At 38.8% G+C, this 22007-nt stretch overlaps 1 protein-coding gene across 2 annotated transcripts; it reads left to right on the top strand.

Moving 5' to 3' along the window:
* Positions 1-5118: 5118 nt before the first annotated feature.
* LOC149256709 (small ribosomal subunit protein uS7) lies at positions 5119-10967 on the top strand. Of its 2 annotated transcripts, none has more exons than XM_089460850.1 (4): positions 5119-5303; positions 9889-10160; positions 10303-10506; positions 10646-10967. In XM_089460850.1, exons 1-4 carry the CDS (start codon positions 5238-5240, stop codon positions 10698-10700), a joined length of 597 nt encoding a protein of 198 aa, XP_089316976.1. In that variant the 5' UTR covers positions 5119-5237; the 3' UTR covers positions 10701-10967. The 2 variants fall into 2 exon arrangements, with proteins under 2 accessions (XP_089316976.1, XP_089316975.1); XM_089460849.1 differs by lacking the exon at positions 5119-5303 and adding an exon at positions 5368-5514.
* Positions 10968-22007: the final 11040 nt, after the last annotated feature.

The raw sequence follows: 22007 nt of genomic DNA, 5'->3' as shown, positions 1-22007 counted from the left end.
TTCTTGTTGCATAGATCACTGTTTCTCAATTCCTTAGAAGTACCTGCAATTTTCATTTTGGTTTCTTGAGTTTGCTATGGTTTAGAAGCACTTCCATTCATAAACTTAGCCATTATCCATTAATAACTCTGTTTTTCCTAAATTCAATTCATCTTTTCCATATATAAATGAAGAAAATAATGTATGTTGTTGCAGGATTTTCTGATCTGCAGAGAGACCTCATCTCACCAACCTCATCCAAGTCTTCTCCACCTACGCTGCCAAAGTCCACCAAACCCTAATCCAAATTTATGTTTTGTAGCAAAGTGGACATTTTCCTTGAGCAAGTCCAACCATCTTGAAGACTTGGGCTGAGCCTTGGGTAGTGTGCACCTCCTCTGTGCCTTATTCCCCCATCAGACACCTTTCCCACACTTCATTCTACCTTTCCTACCTCCCTATAAGATTTCGTTCTGTTTCCTGTAGTAAACCAGGGCATCCTATAGTAGAACTAGGACATCTTGTAGTACTACACGAAACCCTGTAGTACCCTGTTTTAAGCCCGAATTGAGTAGAAATGGTCATCTAAGCTTAGGTTAGGCCTCCACTTGGCTTCAATACCCTCAACGCCATTCCATACATATTCCCCATACCTGTCTCCCATGCCAAAGATCAAATTGGTTAAATTAACATTTACATTCATAAAATTGAAAATAAAAAAGGTTTTTTTTTGCAATTTCTAGTTAGTACATGCATGCAACAGTCACATTAATTCTAGGTTAATTCCCATGCTTATTTAGTCCAGATAACTAGATGTTAGATGAAAGGTTAAGTTAGGTCTCCTTTGCAAGCAATATGTGTAGATGCTTAGCTAGATTATTTCATGTCACTTTCTAGCATTTTCCAATTCAACACTTTCATTTCCTAGAGTAGGCAACATTTCCTTTCTGCATTAAGAATAGTTTTCCCCTTTGCTATGTGGTAGTTAGACTCCTTCTAGTCAATAGAAGATTGGTTTGAAAAACCTTAGTGGTCTATCGCCCCAGTTGAAAAGTGACAAAAGTAGACCATTGCATGTATTGTGTATACAAAACTATCACCTCCAAGTTTGTACGAACCCCGGGTTGATGAAGTAAAGTTGGTAGCCCTAAGAGTTGCAGCATCCTTGCTGCAATACTGGAGCTCATCAAAATTGTGGACAATACCTTCTTAATTAACCACAGCTTTAACAAGGAGGAGGGCAAAGCTTGAAGTGACTATTTTTGGGTTAGATTGGGAGAAAGAATAGGGCCGATGAGCAGTTGGGTTAATCCGCAAGGAGACAAGGTTGTTTTGGTGCAGATAATGTTGCGATACCTTCTATTTTGGGAGTCGTAGTCTCTGTGGTAATTATAGAGCTAACACAAGATGTATAAGGTTCTTGGAGAGGGTCGTAAGGTCTCAATCCTATAGCAGAGCCTTATTACAAGCAACGTAGGGCATCAACTATCCAAGGAAGGGAAGCCACATTAGAATATAGGGCTGTTGCAGTGGTTGGAAAGGGTAAAACAGGTCTACATTGATGCCCTAACCAGAACAAGACTACAACAGTGCACCAAACCTATGTGAATGTATGTTTTCATGTCAATTTGTTGGTCCTCATTTGGACAATTGGATGGTTTAGTTGTTGCAGCCTGTTGGTGTCGTGTGGAGGACCTTCCATGGTGGTGAAGTGTCCATCTTAGGAGCAAAATCGACAATGTAGTATTAGGCATCTTTGGACTGTTGGAGGGTATTGTGTGGATGTCCTAATTAGCCCTAGACTAGCAGTCTTGCTGTGACGAAGATCGCTGAAGATTGGGTGAAGTTTGCAACCTTATGAGTAGCTCTTTGATGGACAAAAGAGGCTACTAGAAGGAAGATTAGAGCTCGGGAATTGACCAACCTAGAGAGCATATTTATGAGCCTGTGTACATGTAACAAAAGTGACATGCAACATTGTTAGGTTGCAAACCTCCTAGAGTCTTAATGTGTAGTGGCCTTAGTGGACTGAGGCACTACTATTGAGTAGTACAGGTGCGAAGGACCGACAGGGCAAGATATGCCATCGAAGCTGCAACGAAGTTTGTCATTGTATCTTGTATACCATAGACTGTTGTATTATTCAGATTTGGTTTAATATAACAAAGGTTGGTGATTGTACAATATTATACAATTTTGTTAAAAAGTGTGTATATTTGTGCATATGTGATTTACTGCTTTATATTTCCATTGTGCAAAGTAGTTTATGGTTGATATTCTTGGTTTGGTAGCATCAGTGATTTTAAGACTCTAACCTAGACCCAAGGTCATGGAAATTCAACATGGCGTACCATCCTTCCCCGATTCTCCCCTCTTCCATCTGACCTCAACCCTACATCCATGTTCTCTCACACTTCCAACCTTTATGATATTCTTGGGCAGGACCAAATTCATGTTACCTCCCCACCCTCTTCGTGTTATCTATTCTTAGACAAAGATATTAGAGAAGCCATTTGGGCGATGAACAATAGCAAAGTAGCAGATGAGGAAGGCTACCTAACATAGTTATTTAAGCACACTTTCAGTGCTTTAGATAACTGCTTGGCTGATCTCTTCAATCATGTCGCCCGTGAAGGCTTTCCACTAGCATGGTCACACCACATCATCCATTTGATCCACAAATTAGGGTCCAACACAAATCCCAATAACTACAGAATGATCATGGTGGGCCACACATTCTCGAAATTGTATGCTATTATTCTACATAGCAAGCTCTCTAGTGACCTTGAGTAGAGACAACTCAGAGCTAGAGGATATGCAAGTTTTTGATCGGCTCATCAGACCATTGATCACATCTTCACGCTCCACGCCATGATTGAGGAGGAACGACACCGCTCTTCGAAAGTCTACTGTTGCTTTGTAGATTTTTGGAAAGCTTTTGACTATGTTATGAGGGAAGCCTTACTCTAGAGACTCAGAGATATTGGCATCTCTATGACCCTGTTGACAACTATTATGCGCATATATGAGTTTTTCCATGGTCGTCTTCGCACGGCTCATGGGATTTCTAATTTCATCTGAAGCACTATTCGGGTTAAACAAGGTTGTCCATTATCCCCTACCCTGTTTGGGATCTATATTAATGAGTTGGAGGCATTTCTACATGATCATATCCAAGACACCGACGACTGCATTCTTCACTAGGTTCTGATATCTATTCTACTCTTTGTTGACAACATGGTCATCCTCTCCTCGTCCCCAGAAGGATTATAGAGGCAACTAGATGCCTTAGCTTTGTTTTGTGATCTTCGATAGTTGACGATCAACCTAGGTAAAACCAAGCTTATGATCTTCAATGGGGTGAAGAAAAATTCAAACTTTCACTTCCTATTCAGAGGGGAGGAGGTTGTGATCACTAACATGTATACTTACTTGGTGTTGTAATTCTCATGCCCCCGCTTTAGTTTTCGACCAATGCTTCAGCCTAGGATCAACAAAGGATATGGATCCTTAGCCCTTCTTGAGAGACAATGCTTTCAATATCACTTCCAGGACGTCTCATCCAAGATGAGCCTCATGGACACCTTGATCCATCCCATTGTTCTATATGGCTCAGAGATTTGGGGGTCATATTTACTTGAGTCAGATTGGGCTTCAACTGAGAGAGTTCAGATTCTTCTTCTCCGTCACATCATTAGATGCAAATAGACAATACCTCAATGCATCATTTTTGCAGAGCTTGGAGCTTAGCTTTTTCGGTTTGAGATAGTCTTCAGATTGGTTTCATTCTTGCATCATGTCTGGGGCTTTGCAAACTCGATAAAGAGTAGGGACATATATCCTTACTTGGCATATTTCTCTTATGAGACTATTGCCCGTTCTACTCCCTCGGGCTGGGCCAAATGTTGGTTTATAGGAGTTTCATATCTCTTAGAGTTAGTGGGTATTCAGTTGGATCATCTTCCTCCTTTCTGATATTCCATAGATGCCCATGGTCACCTTTTACCTAATAGATAAGAGCTGAACAAGATCATCAAGGAGGACATCTACAAGTAGTTCATCTAGGTCACTTGGGTCAATCCTCCGGGAGAGTTGCGCCCAAAGATGGCCTTCTACATTAAGCACTTCATGAAGTTGAGAGATAGGCTCACTGTTCGACCCCAATATACGTTTCACCACTGGATGCACGCTCTTCGCATTCCTCTAGGCCAGTTAAGAGTAGGTTCTTATAGACTTTGGATAGAGTTAGACCATCAAATTGAAAGACTAGACAACATATGCTAGGTATGTCATTTACAGGAAGTGGAGACCGAGGTGCACTTCATTTTTGGATGCCCTGTCTATTACGATATCAGAGGAAGGTTCCATTGCTTGTTAAGATATTTTCAGACCCTCACTGACTTTTGCAGGTATCCCGATCAGAGATGTTTGACCCTATATATGTAGGAGGCTCTCAGGTTTTGGGCGCATATTCTTCAGCCTCCCATCAGGCCAAACCCCACACAGAGGATCACAACATTTTTTAAGGTACTACCGTAAGACAGTGGCACCAAGAGAGCAATTGATATAATACATATCCAGACTCTAGATCAGTGAGGATCCATGGGACATCACCTCGCCACATGAGATCTTAGCAACAAATCTGTCTCAGATCCCTTCCTGAGAAACAGACTAGGTCCTCTAGACCTCAGCAAAGCACAAACTCCCCCAAGCAACGATTTAGTGGACAACCCGCACTTTCCACCAACTCTTCATTGGGCCAACAAACTTTCTTGAGTTTCTTCAGTATTCTTCACTCAACCTTGAATGTTAGGAGAGATAACTTTGATCCTCAGACCCATTAGCTCTTGAATCTTCTCTTCCAAAGCATTTCATGCATTGTATCATTTATATTCATACATTGTATTATTTTTATATCATACATTGTATATGTTATAGGAATTTGGATCTCCCACATTATATAGACATCATTGTACTCAACAATGCATTTGAACTGCAATAATTAGACTATAATTATCTCATCCTAGTAAAAGAAAAATCTCAGACTAAAATTTTAGTTAATAAACGCATTATAAAAGTAATTATATATAAAAGTATTCTAAAAGTTATTATATATAAACCAGAACTAGGGTTTTTCTCGCGGAGAGCGTCTGTCACAGAGGTTTTATTATCGCAGAGGTTTTGTTGTCGTGGCGAGGTTGTGTTGCACGGTTTTTACTGTCGCAGAAGCTAAGGTGTGCAGAGTAGGAGGAGAAACCATGGCGGTCGTTTTACCACAGCCCGAAGTGAAGCTTTTCAATCGCTGGACGTTTGAGGACGTAGAGGTATTTTTAATTTTACTCTTCGGCGCTGGTTGTCTAGTTGGCGTTATAACGTTTTGTTAGGGTTTTATTGGGAAGTGTTGTAGCTCAAATGTTCCGGGTGGGTTGGGATGTCGAGAACCCACGACAGTCTCCGCAAACTGAAAAATCCTCTGGGAAGCAAATGCCAGAATTGAAGGCAAGTCGCATGCAGTACCGCTGTCGCCACTGGAAGGTTGAAGCTTCTGATCTTGATGGGGCATTGAACTGTGGTTCAGAAGTTTTCTGAATCTTAGATTACTTTGTTGAGTTAGATGGCTTGTCAAAAATGAGCATGATCTTTAAATTAAAATTATAGCACTGTTCTGCAATGTATTGATCTGTTGCTCTGTTGGGTAGACCTACTTTTAACATCGCTGTTAAAAGGAGATCTTGATAAGGTGGTATTAAACCGTTGTTCAAGGAATTTTCTGAATCGTAGCATACTTTGTTGAGTTAGAGGGGTTTTTTTTTTTCTCTTATTTTTATTTTTTAATTGTAATTTTTCATATAGGGGTAGGTTTGTCTTTTAATTACGCCATCAAAAAGTTACATCTGATATGTTGTGTTACTGGTCTGCCTGATGGTAGCATAAATTTAGAATCTTGAGATTGCTGAGGTTTTGCCTTACAAGAGCATCTGACCTGACAAACACTGTGCCGAGGATAGGCACGCAGGCCTTCGCTTACCGATTTCCCTTATATGATATGCATTGACACAAAAATTGAGTGCTTAAGGCCCAAGACTACAGAGTTGACTATAAAAGCCAGGCTGTTATGGTTGACCGCCCCTTGGCTGGTGTTCCCATACTGCTCTATCCCCAAGCGAGTTAGAGGGCTTTTTAAAAATGATTAAAATGAGTATGATCTTTAAATTAAAATTATAGCAATGTTCTGCAATGTATTTTTCTGCTGCTCTATTGGGTAAACCTACATTAACATAGCTGTTAAAAGGGGCATTTCTAAGCAGGCATTGCATCAACAAATTTGAGAATTACATGGCTATGTTCAAAATATTATTATAATTTGAATGCCTCATTACATTGTTTCTTAAACATAGGAATCCTCTGCAGGGCTGCAATCTGTGTATCAGGTTCCATATTCTAGATGATCTGAAGGAATGAGAAATGATTAGTGCATTGATTGACTGGATTTTTACGTGCATAAGATGTATGCTGCTACTATTTGATTTTATTAGTAGTCTCTTTCAAAATGGGCCATGTTTTAAACGTGGTGTTCGTTCAATGGTGATGTTTGCTGAATTATTAAGCAGTGGTTTGGATATAGCTGTAACCTCTGCCCTATCTAAATGATAGATTTTCAAAGGGGCGAATATGTGTGCAACAGGTCCCAAGTCCCTGTTTAAGTCCTAAAACAAAATAAACCAGGCTGTTAAATTCTGTCATTTTGGCAACAGCTGGATTTTGAAATCTCAAGGTGGCCTTATTGTGTTGTAGTGTAAAACATCTAGGACTGGTTCCAAAACATTCTGATATTTTCTTGTTCCTTCTTGTCTTTGCATACCCCCCAATGCTAATAGGTCCAATACAGTGATTTCTACAGGATGGGCTAAGTGTTTTCTCAGCGCTGAGCCCTCTAAATTTTGGGTACAAGTTATTGTGGTGTTAAAGACTTCCCAAGCTTCAATGGGAATATGAGTGCTCAAACAGTAAGGCATACCACTTTGCGTTTTCCCTGAGCATCTTCAATTCAAAATAGATATGGGGCCTACCAGTGTCACGAAAAAATCAATATGTATTTGTGACAACTATATATTGCTTGCTAATAAGTTAAAAGACAATACCTCTATCACGCAAGCGTGCACTGAGAATGCTCTGTTGGTTTCTGTTAGATTGCAATTATATGAGAATATGACTCGAACTGTTTCTCAACTCCATTTATTTCCTGTAAGGACTCTGGACATCACATATCTCCACAATGGTATGATATTGTCCACTTTGGGCCTAAGCCCTCATGGATTTGTTTTTGGGCTTTACCCCAAAAGGCCTCATACCAATGGAGATATTTGTTCATTTTTATATACCCATGATCCTTCCCACTTATACCACTTCTAATCAATGTGGGACTTTGTTCGTATACCCAACAATCCTCCCCTCGAACAAAGGACCATCGAGCCTCCCCTCAAACCATCCGCAGGATTCTCCCCTCTCTACCAACCAGGATTCTCCGCTCCAATGCGTTGGAAGCACACCAACCAGGATTCTCCGCTCCAATGCGTTGGAAGCACACGCCTTACATGGTAGCACACGCCTTACATGGTAGCACCACCTGTCTCGAGAGCTTGCTCCATCCCAGGTCAACTCCTCTTCACCATGTTGGGGAACAAGACACGTCCATGAAGAATCCGGAGCACACCGCCTGTTTAACCGAGCTCATCCACAGGCTTACGGGGGCTCACCATCTTTGTTTGGCATTCCGAGGATTCATCCACTTGGGTAACTTCGAACTTGGCTCCGATACCACTTGTAAGGACTCTGGACACCACATATCTCCACAATGGTATGATATTGTCCACTTCTAAGCCCTCATGGATTTGTTTTTGGGCTTTACCCCAAAAGGCCTCATACCAATGGAGATATTTGTTCATCCTTATATACCCATGATCCTTCCCACTTCTACCACTTCTAATCAATGTGGGACTTTGTTTGTATACCCAACAATTCCAGCCTTTAGATAGTGGTACCACAGCTGTATAGATGAAATAATCCACTGGATTCTATCTTGTAAAAATTAAAATAACTACTTATCTAATATGGGTTTAGTGCTTTGTACAGTGCCTTTTTCTAGCACCTTTTTTTTATTAACTTCAAATTTTCTGGTATGTTGTCTGTCTAGTCTCATGCTTTCTATTGAATTTTGCCCTTAGGGTTGTGAAAATTCATAATGCAACTCTAACACCTTTTAGAATACTTTATCAATTTTAACGAGAGTACTCAGTAAAGTAGACAATAATGAAGTATACAATATATAAACAGCTGACTGCAGTCTCAAAACGACACTCAAACAGGTCTGCATAATTCGCTGTTCTTTCTGTGCCTGGAACTGTCCCCAACAAACCTCAATTTGTGCTTTTGCTGTCCTCAACAAACTGCGCACTGAATCCTTCAGCTGACCAAAAATCGGTGCCAAGCCAATAGTTAACAGACTGTCCTGGATGAATGATAGCAGATAATAGATAAAGAGATATGACTTACTAGGGTGGAATTTTTTACCACCGACTAGCTAGGGGTGGGATCACCTCCTCCGAAACTAGACAAGGAGAAGGGGTCTTAAAACCCTCAGAACCTCAGCTCAACAAAAACAAAGATGATTTAATCCAATTCAATGATGACAAATGATTCTAACTCTCTTTTATTTAGAGGTTTCCTCATGGGGTCCCTTCTATCTAATATGAGGGGGTTGCAAGTGCAACCCAATTTGGGCATTTTGCTCCAGCTACCCTAACATGCTGCCTCAAGCATTGGATAATTGGGTTTCCCCTTTATCAATGACTATAGCCTACGGGGATGGATAGGCCATGTCATCCTCCCTTGGCCAATGAATTGGAAGAGAACATTACAACATAGATTCTGCATTATTGGGTACTTGTGCTTTCTTAGGATATGCCTCCATTATACAGGGTTGCTTTCTATTTGAATGATGTCCTTTTGAATAACAGGTTTTAACACATGTTAGAATTTTTGTTTCTTTGGGGATGTCTTCGAGCTAATTTCAAAGAACAAATTGTGTTATTTTGGTTCGGCGATCCTTTTGCCGTTTTCTTAGTTGAGACTAAATGTTTTTCTTGAGTCTGTTGTATGCTACGTTATTAAAGATAATTTTTAGGATATTTTTGGTTTCAGTACATGTTTTGCATTTTCATTCTAATAGGGATGCGTTATTTTGGTTTAGGGATTTCTTTGCTCTTTTCTCAGCTGGTAATAAAAGTTTTCCCTTTTTAGCATGTTATGTTATTTACAATTATCTTTGGGATGCAGGTCTTTGACATCTCCAGACACTGAATTTTAAAATTTCCACGTAGGATTCTTTGTTTCTCATTCTCGAGTAACTGATATGTAGTGTGAGCCTGTTGCACTTTACCCTACCCAGGAGCCTATATTATTTACTTTGGTTATTGAAATGACCTGGATAGCAAATTTTGTATTATTTTGGTTCGGGGGGTTCTATGTGCTGTTTTCTTAGTTGAGAATTTTTTTTTGGTATTATTATTAACAATTATCTTCTGGATCACGTGGCTGGACACTGAATTTTAAATTTTTAGTTTGGAGCCTTTTTCTGTAAGTAATTTATATTTAGTGTGAGCCTACTGCTTTACCCAGGAGCTTATATTATTTATTCTGGTCATTGAAATGACCTATTCAATGTCTTGCTAAGAGAGTTCCTATGGGTAAACACAGTTTATTTTCAGAAAGCAAGTCTATTTGTTCTTTTCAATTCTGTATCGTTAGCCTTTGGTGGTTTGGTGTTTCTGGACATTGTTGTAGAGGCTAGAGTACATTATTGAAGCACTGGTGTGAAATTTGTATTATTTAATCAAGTTTTTTCTGCAGGTTAATGATCTATCACTAGCAGATTACATAGCCGTCTCATCACAAAAACATGCTACATTTGTCCCACACACAGCTGGCCGTTACTCAGTCAAACGGTTTCGAAAGGCTCAGTGCCCTATTGTTGAACGGTTGACCAACTCTTTGATGATGCATGGGCGTAACAATGGAAAGAAGTTGATGGCTGTACGAATAGTCAAACATGCTATGGAAATAATTCATCTCCTTACTGATCAGAACCCAATACAGGTCATAGTGGATGCTATCATTAACAGGCAAGTGAATCTTTCCTTGTGGTTGTCATCGCACTTGCCATTTTATGTTTAACTTACCCCTTATCTGTCTTTGCCATCCTTTGGAAACTTTTTTTCAGAATGATCTTCATGTTTGTTAATAAGTCTGTCTAGATTTTGACAGTGGTCCAAGAGAAGATGCCACTCGAATTGGTTCGGCTGGGGTTGTTCGACGTCAAGCAGTTGATATATCTCCTTTGAGACGTGTCAATCAAGCAATCTTTCTGCTCACCACTGGTGCGCGAGAAAGTGCATTCCGAAATATCAAAACGATAGCTGAGTGCCTTGCAGACGAGCTTATCAATGCTGCAAAGGGGTCTTCAAACAGGTAAGAGTGCTTTTATTATATTCCCTAACATAGTTGTTTTTATTATCACGAGTTATTTTGATATTTTTCCCATTCCTTTTTTGCGTCCAATATTTATGATTCCGATGCACTAGAATGACTGAGACTCTCCTTTCTGCAGTTATGCAATCAAGAAGAAGGATGAGGTTGAGCGTGTTGCAAAGGCAAATCGTTGATCTATTGCTATTATTCCTTATTTTTTTGGTTAATGAGAAGAGCAAACACTCATATGGAGTTATTTTCTGTGAAAATTGTTTATTCTGCTACCGTGCATAGCAGTATGAGGAATTGCTTGAACAAGTTTTAGGATACTAGCAGGCTTGGAGAGCAGGATTAGTTTATAGGTGTAACAATTTGATCTTTCCCATGAATTTTTGCCATCTTTGATTTACATTGAAGAATTTTGATTGCATTTGTTATAAATGATTTATTCTGTTTTGTTATCAAGGTCTCTGATGCAATGATTTGTTATAGTAATTTATAATGCAATGACGTTCAGAGATTTGTTGTCTTCTGGATCCGTCACATAAACATTTTATGTGATTTATATGTGATGGATATGGAGTTATTTTCTGTGAAAATTGTTTATTCTGCTACCGTGCGTAGCAGTATGAGGAATTGCTTGAACAAGTTTTAGGATACTAGCAGGCTTGGAGAGCAGGATTAGTTTATACGTGTAACAATTTGATCTTTCCCATGAATTTTTTCCATCTTTGATTTACATTGAAGAATTTTGATTGCATTTGTTATAAATGATTTATTCTGTTTTGTTATCAAGGTCTCTGATGCAATGATTTGTTATAGTAATTTATAATGCAATGACGTTCAGAGATTTGTTGTCTTCTGGATCCGTCACATAAACATTTTATGTGATTTATATGTGATGGATCTGGAAGACAAATCTCTGAATAACTCTGCTCACAAAAGCCTCCATTCAGATATGCAATGATTTATCATAAATAATGTAAATGTTTTTTTTTTTTTTATTGTTAAATATGTACACTAAAAGTCATTATATATGACAGGTTAGTGCAGTGAACGTCTTGAGTTGCATTAATGTTGACATTACTTAGTCTATCTTAGATCATGGTCATGATTGTTATGTTGCTATGCATCATATATTTTAGCATTCTGAGCTGTCATTTATTGGATGCACGCGTTAAAGCAAATAACTTTTTTGTTTTTAATTTCACTGTTACAAGGTCCATTTGTTATCAAATTTTTTATTTTTAAATTCACACTTAATTCGTCTTCTTTATTCAAGGAAAAAACTTTTATTTCATTTTGAGAGGGAAAAAACTGATACTTTTGAGATGAAAATTGAGTTACATTTCGTGTATTTTGAGTACACTGACAACAGAAGACTGTTTGGAAACTCTTTTTGAAATACAGACTATATAGGTTTCTTATTATCATGATCTCACCGTAAATTCTGATGCAATGGTTTGTCATAAATAATGTAAAGTTTATTGTAGTATATAGTATTGTTAAGGCTGCTCTTTATTATCGAATTGTTTATTCTTAATTTCAACATAAACTAATCTTATATTTTTAAGAAAAAAACTTTTAATTTCAACATAAACTAATCTTATATTTTGAAGAAAAAAAACTATTGCATTTTTTAGATGAAAAAAAATCTTACTCTAGTTGGGCTGAAAATCGAGTTACATTTCATGTGTCTTGAGGATACTGACGACAGAAGACTGTTAATCTTTTTGAAATATAGGCTATATAGGATTCCTACCCCATACTTTCTAGCGTCGATAACTTTTGTACTATGATTACAATCATAAAAGGGGGCAGACTGACAGCCATTACCATAATTGCCGTTTAATGACACGAAAATGAGTGTCGGACGACAGCAGTCCTTCAAACTATAGGCTGGAAGTATAAATAAACAGCAAACTGTTGCTGGCTAAAGTATAAAATGGTCAGGCTATGAATTAATAGTCTGTCAAAAATTGTAGAAAAGTGCTTCTCATCATAAAACAGTGCTCTCTGATAGCCTTTATCTGTTGAGATAACTTAAAATCTCTTGAACATAAAAAACATTGTACTGATTGTAATGTTTTGAAACAGGCTGTAGATGCTAAACCCGGTTCTGTTCCTCCCGTAAAGAGAATTCGCGACACTTCGCTGACTGTAGGATCTACTTGCTGTTTTGTTCAATACCCGTTGTAGCTGTATTAGCAGCAAGGTCTCTTTGCTATCAATTGCAAGCAATAAAAAAGGAACCGTGAAAACTGGAAAATTTTAATCAGAAATAACTGCCTGTCTCTAACCTGAAGTTAAAGTCTTGGATGATTTCTGGTTGGATATCATCATCCCTGGTAGAATCTACTGAGTGTCCTCTTCTGATACATCTTGTTTGGATAGGCCGCATGCCTACCTTGTCATGGCCTCGTCTGACACGAGAGAGGGAACACTGATTTAGGTAGCAGCATCTATCACCTAATCCATCAAAGGTCCCGGGGTAGTTTGTCACACCTATATGGTCCTCTAACTTGGCCTATCCCAAGTTTTGAATCTCCAAATCAGTGTTGAAAAGATCACCCATATTTTTGGGGAAGTGCCAAAGGATCACCATCTTTTTGGCCAGTTGATTTTTTGGTCCGTAAAAACTGTGAATTTTTCCCCCAAAAAAAGTGTTGTGCAGTTTCCTTAAAAATTGTGATTTTTTTAGATATTTTGTGTGGACATTGCCTGTTTTTTTTGGTTGTCATTTCACTTAAGCAAGTTTGGAGCTATGAGGTAACTCGGAGTGTGTGTGAGAAGGGATTCTAGGCATTGGGCAAGTAGATGTAGATTTTTTTCTAGGTCTTACCAATGCTATGCAATTAATGGTAATGTTAAATTATATTGATGATGAAGATCTTGATACAAGCAATGATATTGATGATATATAGGTATTTGTTTTGTTTTGTTGGTTTGGTTTTCTTTTTTAAATGTTAGCGACTATCTAGGGCCTATTTGTTGACGTATTTTTGGTTCAAAGATGGATTGCACTAGATGCTATTGTGGTTATTTGCACCCTTACATGTATATGTAAATGAGAACTTTTTGTGATTTGTGTATAGGTTTAGATTCATATGGATGCACATGAATATACATGTTTTTCTTAAAAATTTGAATATGTTGTGTTTTTGGTCAACTAGTTTTTTTATTGGTTATGACTGATTCGTGGTGCACAAAGTTTTCTGGTTTAGTTCCTATAACATTTGTTGTGACCTCATTGGATATGATAAAAAGAAAATAGAATGATAGATCCCACTTAAAATTCAACATTTTCAATAGTTTTTAGGATCTCAAGATTTGGGGAATTGCAATGTTTCTATTCAATTTTGTCAATTAGAATTTCAATGTTACTATGCAATTTTGTTACGTATGAGGGTATGGAACTTGTTGAATTTGCACATTCTTGGGTTTAGGTTAGAATTTTAAAAATCTATGATTCTACTAAACCAAGAATCTCAATAAAAACTACTTTGCACAACGGAAAATATAAAGCAGCAAATCACATATGCACAAGTATACACAAATTTTAACAAATATTGTACAATAATGTACAACCCAATCTTCGTTATATTAAACCAAATTTGAATAATACAACAGTCTACGGTATTATTACAAGATACAATGACAATTTTTGTTGTAGCTTCTATGGCATATCTTGTCTTGTTGTCTTTTGCTTCCATACTGTGCACTTGCTGTCCCTTAGTCCTTTAAAGGACAACATATAAAGACTCTAGGAGGGTTGCCACCTAACAGCGTTGCAAGTCACTTTTGTTGCATGTACACGAGCTGATCCAATCTGCTCTCTAGGTTGACCAATACTTGAGCCTTCCAATTTGCCAATCTAGCAGTCACTTTTGTCCATCAAAGTGTTGCACTTTAGGCACCAAACTTCACCCAACCTTCAATTCTTTTTCGTCACTTCAAGATAGCTTGTTTAGGGCTATTTTGGGTAGCCAACACATTGCTCTTCACCAGATCAATGGCTCCCAATACTTCATTGTGAGATCTGCTCTGAGAAGAGGCCTTCACCCATCAAGATACGCCTTTCAATTGGCTCTCACAGGCTGCAAGTGCCCACACAAGGACACCACCCAAACTAGCTACAAATTCAACATTGAAACAACATCAACATACCTTGAAATCTGGTGCACTTTTGTTGTAGGTGATGTTCACTGGTTAGGACACCAATTAGATCACTGTTAACTCTCAATTCTACCTCCTAACAACCTCCTACAATTGCGGTTGCCTTTCTTGTGTCCCCGTTGGTCTGTGCTGATACTTGAGCTAATTTGGAGCCCTTTGATTAGACATGTGGACCCTCACACGTTGTGATTTAGGCCTATGACCTATCTTAGTCTCCAGCGCAGGGCGATGACTCCCTTTCACAAGAGATTACAACCCCAAACCCACGCTAAACCACTCAGATTTCTTCCTTGAAATTGCGACTGCCTAACCTTGAACCTTGCCCTTACAAACAATTGCTAAACTTTGGCCTTGTCTCCCTTAAACTTCGGCCCTATCTCCCTTCTTGGCTAAGGCTATGCTTATGTAGTTGTTTCTATATGAAATGTGCCCTTAGATGGATGCACAAATAGCTCCATTTCACCTCCTATTTATACACTTGAAGGAGGGCTTCATAAAACGTCATCATGGGCTGTCCAGCTGTAAAGGAGGCTTACTAAACTTAAGCTGGCCTTAACTCATATGGTGCCAAATCAACAATAAACTTCAAAAATTCATATTTCACTAAGGACAATTCGGAATTTGACAATTCTGGAAGTGTTGGATTCTCCTTTCTACCTTCTACCATCTCATCCCATCGCATGTCCAAAGTGCTCCATGGAATTGCCCTAAATCACGATGGGTGCAAAACCCCAAGCTTGGTTCCAAGCCCACAAGTGACTCTTATGGTGCTTTTCCAAACCTCGAACCTTAGGGCTTGGAGTACCTCACAAGCGACTAAAAAATCAACACTCACTTCTAGCGAGGTAGGTACTTCCAAGACTAGGAAGTAACTCATCATCATCATCACTACTCGCGACACTCCCCCAACTCTTGGCACTCACAATTGCAACAAACCCTGTTTTGTGAACTACGCCTTTCAGAAGTGTCACTATCACTACTGGGAGCATCTTGTTTCTTTACGAGAGATTTTTCGGCGTAAATCACATGATATTTCATTTGTCGATGCGTTTCGAACCAACCAGTGTGGTTCATCGCCAGGGCAAGTTGAAGAATCAGATCAAGCTTTGCATGTTAAATAGTCAGAGCAAACGACTATATTGACCAACGGCTAAATTTGACTAGTCAAATTTAGCCAATTTGACTAGTCAAATTTAGCCGTTGGTCAATATAGCCATTGCCCGGTCATGAATTATACCCGTTGGAGGTTCTGCTCTGACTATTTAACATGCAAAGCTTGATCTGATTCTTCAACTTGCCCTGACGATGAACCACACTGGTTGGTTCGAAACGCGTTGACAAACGAAATATCATGTGATTACGCTGAAAAATCTCTCGTAAACTTGATATGGATCACAGAAGCCTCAATTCATCAATCTTGCTTCTTCTTTTCTTGTATCACTTTCCAATCCCTCCATGATTCCTTCTTGCCATGTGTAAGCACCCTTGTGCCCCACTGACCACACGCTCTTCTTGGGTTGCAAAGTCTCTCTTTGAATCTGCAAGCTCCCGCTAGAAATAGACTCCCTTTGAGTCTTTGGAATCTATACCTTCTTGTGGATATGTACATGCTCTTCTGAAGCCTGCATCTGCACCTGCTTCTCTGGAACATGCACCTGCTCTACCTGCTTCTTCTCATGATACATAGGCTTGCCCGTCAGTCTGTATAGACCATGCACTCTAACTCCAAGCATGATACCAGTAGAGTTAGAGCCTCTAGGCCTGTGTCTTTCATTCCCATCCTGGAACATGACCTCAAACCCCTCCTTCTTGATCATCGAGACAGAAATCACACTATATTTGAGCCCTGGTACAAACAATATATCTTGGATCCACATCACTTGTCTTGTCACCATTTTGAATGGCACAACTCTCGATCCTTGGATCTCTTTTTGACTCTTGTCCAACACCATGTGCAACTTTGAGTCCCATTCAGCTAGAGTCTCAAAAACCTTTCGTGACCCTCTCATATGTTTTGGCGCACCACTGTTCACGTTTTATTCATCCTCATCAATAATACCCTACGAGAAATGAGAGATCATGGCAAAGTCCTCCAATCTCTTGGTGCGATCATCTATCTTAGTAGAAGTGGCAACACCAACAACCTTCTTTCCTTTCTTCTTCTTGTAATCTCCCTTCTTCTTCATTGGATATGTTGACAAAAAATGACCCATCTTGCCACAATTGAACACTTCACCTTACTCAAGTCCTTCAGCGTACCCTTCATTTGCACTGCAAGTGCCATGTCATCATCGAAAGTCTTCTTCTTTGGATGAAGATTCTCGTTTTGTAGTGCTTCTTGAATGGAGTCGTCCCATAGCCTATTCCAGTTTGGCAATTTTTCTCTAGCAACAATCCCTTTGATGAAGGGCTTCCATTCCTTGGTGAACCCTTTCAAAGCAATCCTCACCATATTAGAATTTGAAATAGTCACACTGACGACAACAAGCTCATCTCTGACCTAAGACAATCTCGTTAGATACGAAGTCACTCTTTCACCTTTTATCATCTTGGTGGACTTCAACTTATCCTCCAATACTAACACCCGATTCTCGTTTTTATTTTGGAACGAATTTTGAAGAACTATGCACATCTCATGTGCAGTGTTCTTCCCGGACAAATGAGGTATTAGGGAATCCTTCATACCATCAAGGATGATCAAACTCGCCCTCGTATCCAAATCCTCGTACTCTTCCATCTCCTTTGGGTCAATTGGCTTCTTTATGACTCTCTTGGCGAATTCCCAGATCTCGTTGACCTGCAAGACTAACTTGATCCTTTCTTTCCATGGACTATAGTTGGTCAATCCCTCCAACCTGTCCTCATATTAGATACCAGCCCGCAACTTCGACATTGTCACCACAATGTGACCAAGTCCCTCTTAAGTTGTACTTCGTTGTGCACAACTCTGATTCACTGACTTCCAAAGTAGCTCAAACAAGTTTTGATACCATGTTGAATTTCCACGATCTTGAGTCTAGGTTAGATTCTTAAAAATCTCTGACTCTACCAAACCAAGAATCTCAATAAGAACTACTTTGCACAACATAAATATAATGCAGTAAATAACATATGCACAAGATACACAATTTTAACAAATATTGTACAATAATGTACAACCCAATCTTCGTTATATTAAACCAAACCAAATCTGAATAATACAACAGTTTATGGTATACACGATACAATGACAATTTTCACTGCAAACTCTATGTTGTATCTTGTCCCGTCGGTCTTTCGCTTCCGTACTGCTCACTAGCTGCCCCTTAGTCCTTCATAGGACAACACATAGAGACTCCAGGAGGGCTTTCACCGAACACTGCTACAAGTCACTACTGCTGCATGTACATGGGCTGATCCAAAATGCTCTCTAGGCTGGCCAATCCCTGAGCTCTCCAATCTGCCAAGCTAGCAGTCACATTTGTCCATCAAAGTGTTGCACTTTAGGCACCAAACTTCACCCAACCTTCAACTCTTCTTTGTCACTTCAAGATAGCTTGTTTAGGGCTACTTTGGGTAGCCAACACACTGCCCTCCACCAGATCAATCGCTCCCAATACTTCACTGTGAGCTCTGCTTCGAGAAGAGGCCTCCACCCATCAAGATAAGCCTCTCAATTGGCTCTCACACGCTGCAAGTGTCCACATAAGGACACCACCTAAACTAGCAACAAATTGAACTTGAAACAACGTCAACATACCTTGAAATATGGTGCACTTCTGTGGTAGGTGATGTTCACTGATTAGGGCAACAATTAACTCATTGTTAACCCTCAATTCTACCTCTAACAACCTACTACAACTGCGTTTGCCTTCTCTTGTGTCCCTGTTGGTTCGCGCTGATACCTCGGCTAATTTCCAACCCTTTGATTAGGCTTGCAGGCCCTCACAAACTATGATTTAGGCCTGCGACCTATTCAATCTCTGGCAAAGACCTGTGACACCTTTTCACATGAGATTACAATCTCAAACCCACTCTAAACCACCTAGATTTCTTCTATGAAGCTACAATTGCCTAGCCCTAAACTTCGGCCCTGCAAACAATCCCTAAACTTCGACCCTGTCTCCCTTGAACTTCGGCCCTGTGTCGCTTCTTGGCTATGGCTATGCTTCTGTAGTTGTTCTCTATGAAATGTGCCCTTGGATGGATGCACAAATGACTGCATTTCACCTCCTACTTGTACACTTGAAGGAGGGCTTCATAAAACATCATCATGGGCTGTCCCGCTGTTAAGGTGGCTTACTAAACTTAAGCCAACCTTAAACTCATATGGTGCCAATTCAACAATATACTTTAAAAATTCATATCTCACTAAGGGAAACTCAAAATTCGACGATTATCAAAGTGTTGGATTCTCCTTTTCGTCCTCTATTATCTCATCCCATCACATGTCTAAAGTGCTCCATGTCATGATGGATACAAAACTCCAAACTTGGGTTCCAAACCCACAAGTGACTCTTGTGGCACTTTGCTCTCCAAACCTTGAACCCTAGGGCTTGGAGTACCTCCCAAGCTACTAAAAAATCAACAGAATTAGCATTTAAGCAACAACAAAAAGACTTGTACATATCTCATATTTCATGATTTGGGAAATTGCAATGTTTTCGTTCAATTCCTCATGAATTAGGGTACGAGACTAGCATCTAATCAAGAGCATGAAGCCCTCTGTGTATCTCAATGTTGGTGGCAGTGGTGGTTGACTTCTTTTGTCATGACCCTAATAGAAGTGTACCCATCATTCAACAAAAATTCGATTTGAGATGTTAAGCTTTCTTTCATCTTATTTTATTGATTAGAGGGTGATATTAATGACGAGGATTCAAACATATACAATGATATTGATGATATGTAGTTATTTGTTGTAGTAGGAATTTTTTTGGACACTATTGGTCCGAAGATAGACTGCACGTGGTGCTATTTGGTTATATGCACTAGTATGATTGAATTTCTATTGTCATTATGTGAAATTGTAAATGTTTTAGCCTGAATTTTAAAAAGATTTGAATTTCTGATCATATTTATTTTTTGTATATGTTAAAAATTGTGTCCTTCATGTCCCGTTTCTGCGGTTAGGACGAAGTCTTAGGACCAAGTCTTCAACTCTACACTTTTGAGTCCTTTATTGGACAGCTATAATATTTTAGGATTGACTGTGGTTTATCATTTTTTATTTGGTATCTACTACGTATATAGCAGTGCATTGCTCATGCTTAGTGCCAATGTGTTTATCCGAAAAAGTTTTATAGTTTAAAATTTTGAAAATAAAATAAAATATATGTTATATTTCTCATTATTGTCGTGGTTTGTCCGATTTTGCTGATTTTTTGTCCTTGATGTTTTGGAGAGATGTTTTCTTTTTTAAATTATATTTTATATTTCTAATGATTGTTGTGGTTTGCTGATTTCGCTGATTTTTTTGCCAAACGTTTCCGCGATGTTTTCTAAACCTTCACTGGCTTTTTCGCTGATGTTGATGTTGTCAACATTGCTCTAGACACTGTCACGCTTTCCACGCTTTCCACCCCTTTCTCCAATGCCATTTTCAATAAATTTACAAGGTCATGCATTTCTGCGAGGTTATTTGAGCCTCAAGCTTGAAAGGAAGATGTTTTTTTGGCTGATGTTGATGTTGTCAACATTGCTCTAGATACTGACAAGCTTGCCACTCCTTTCTCCAATGCCATCTTCAATAAATTTACAAGTTCATGCATTCTGCGAAGTTATTTGAACTTCAAGATTGGAATGAAGATGTTTTTGCTAGAAGTGCAAGATACACCATCAAATCCCTTAGTTGCCTTGGTTGGTCACATCAAAGAAAACCCGAAGGGTTGGATTTGTCAATCTCTAACCTTATCCTTTGTTGCATGGTTGACATCTCCATAAATATATATAACAATATGGAAAACATAAGTGGGAAACTACTCTACCTTGTTACTAGAGAAACTTTTGTGGCCATATACCCTAGGCCACTACATGTGGGAGAAATCTTTGGTCTATAACTGCAGGATTTTCGACCTGGTTTTGAACGTTTCAATTTAGGATTTAGCTTACTATTTTCCATCGCCTTTTTGATAGTATTGTTAAAATACGCTAATCACTCTCGCATGAGGATTTCGTTAAACTTAAAGAGTCAGTTAACTGAGTGTTGAGTGTCAAGTTAAGTTCAGTGAAGTGATAGACGATTTTTAGTGTGTGGTTGCATGTCAATATAGTTTAGGTTAGTCGCTAGTCGAAAAGGTTAAATACCCTTCATCGAGTTCATTATAAGTATCATGTTTTATGTGATCAATAAAAGAGATGCAACTCCTGTGATTTGTGTGTGAATTATTTGTTTTGTCTCTTTTACTTTTCCAACAAATTGGTATGAGAGCGAGGTTACAAAAAACAAAAGAGAACAAATTATCCAGAATCTGTGTAAAAAGAGAGAAATTTATATTTTCTTCTGGTTAGTGCTTTAACACACCTTGTAAGTTATATACAAGGGGTTATAACGCACAAGGGCTCAGCAGAGAGCCGCGTTAAGAGACTCAAACTTACGCGGTTTTGGAAGCACGCAAGTCAAACTTGTTTTCGAGGCGTTAGCGGACTAACGCTGGAGTTTGGCGTCGGCCACTACGTTAGTCGCATGCCCTCATCACGAGAGGAGCTATAGCGTGTTAAAATATCACGTGGTTTATAAGATGAGAGGTTTTAAAACATTCCCATTTTTTTTCTTATATGTTAAAGTGGAGTGACGTACGTTAAGTGGAGTTGTTAAGTGGGTCTTTTATTTTAGGGTGATTATAAAGGTTTTTTTCTACATAAAATGTTCTTAAAAAACATTCACATATATATAAAAAAAATTAATTTTATATATATATATATATATATATATATAATAAGAGAATCAAAACTTAAGGTTTTATTGAAACAGGTTTTTTTGAAAAAGAGCTTTGCAAAGCTTACAAGAAAGAGAAATTTAAGGTTTTTTTAAAGAGAAATTTTTGGAGAAAGATGACTTTCTCAAATTTCCAGCTCCAGTTCCCATCATTTATAGAGGAAGATTATGATGCGTGGGCCATTAAGATGGCAACCACTTTGCAAGCTCATGATGTTTGGGATTATGTCCAACTTGGATTTTCAGAATCGAAGGATGAAGCAGAAGAACGAGCTCTCAACAATACAGAGAGGGAACAATGGAAGAAAGACAAGAAGAAAAATGCACAAGTGTTCAACTTATTTAGCAGGGAGTGGACCGAGCAGTATTCTAGAAGATTATGATCACGTCTTCAACAAAGGAAGCATGG

The sequence above is a fragment of the Pinus tabuliformis genome, chromosome 7 (assembly GCF_031772625.1).
Source record: "Pinus tabuliformis cultivar Carrire ecotype Pingquan chromosome 7, CPIR1, whole genome shotgun sequence".
In the NCBI taxonomy this organism is placed as follows: domain Eukaryota; kingdom Viridiplantae; phylum Streptophyta; class Pinopsida; order Pinales; family Pinaceae; genus Pinus; species Pinus tabuliformis.
Note: the sequence above shows the minus strand (reverse complement) of the source record. Positions and strands in the feature narration are given on the sequence as shown.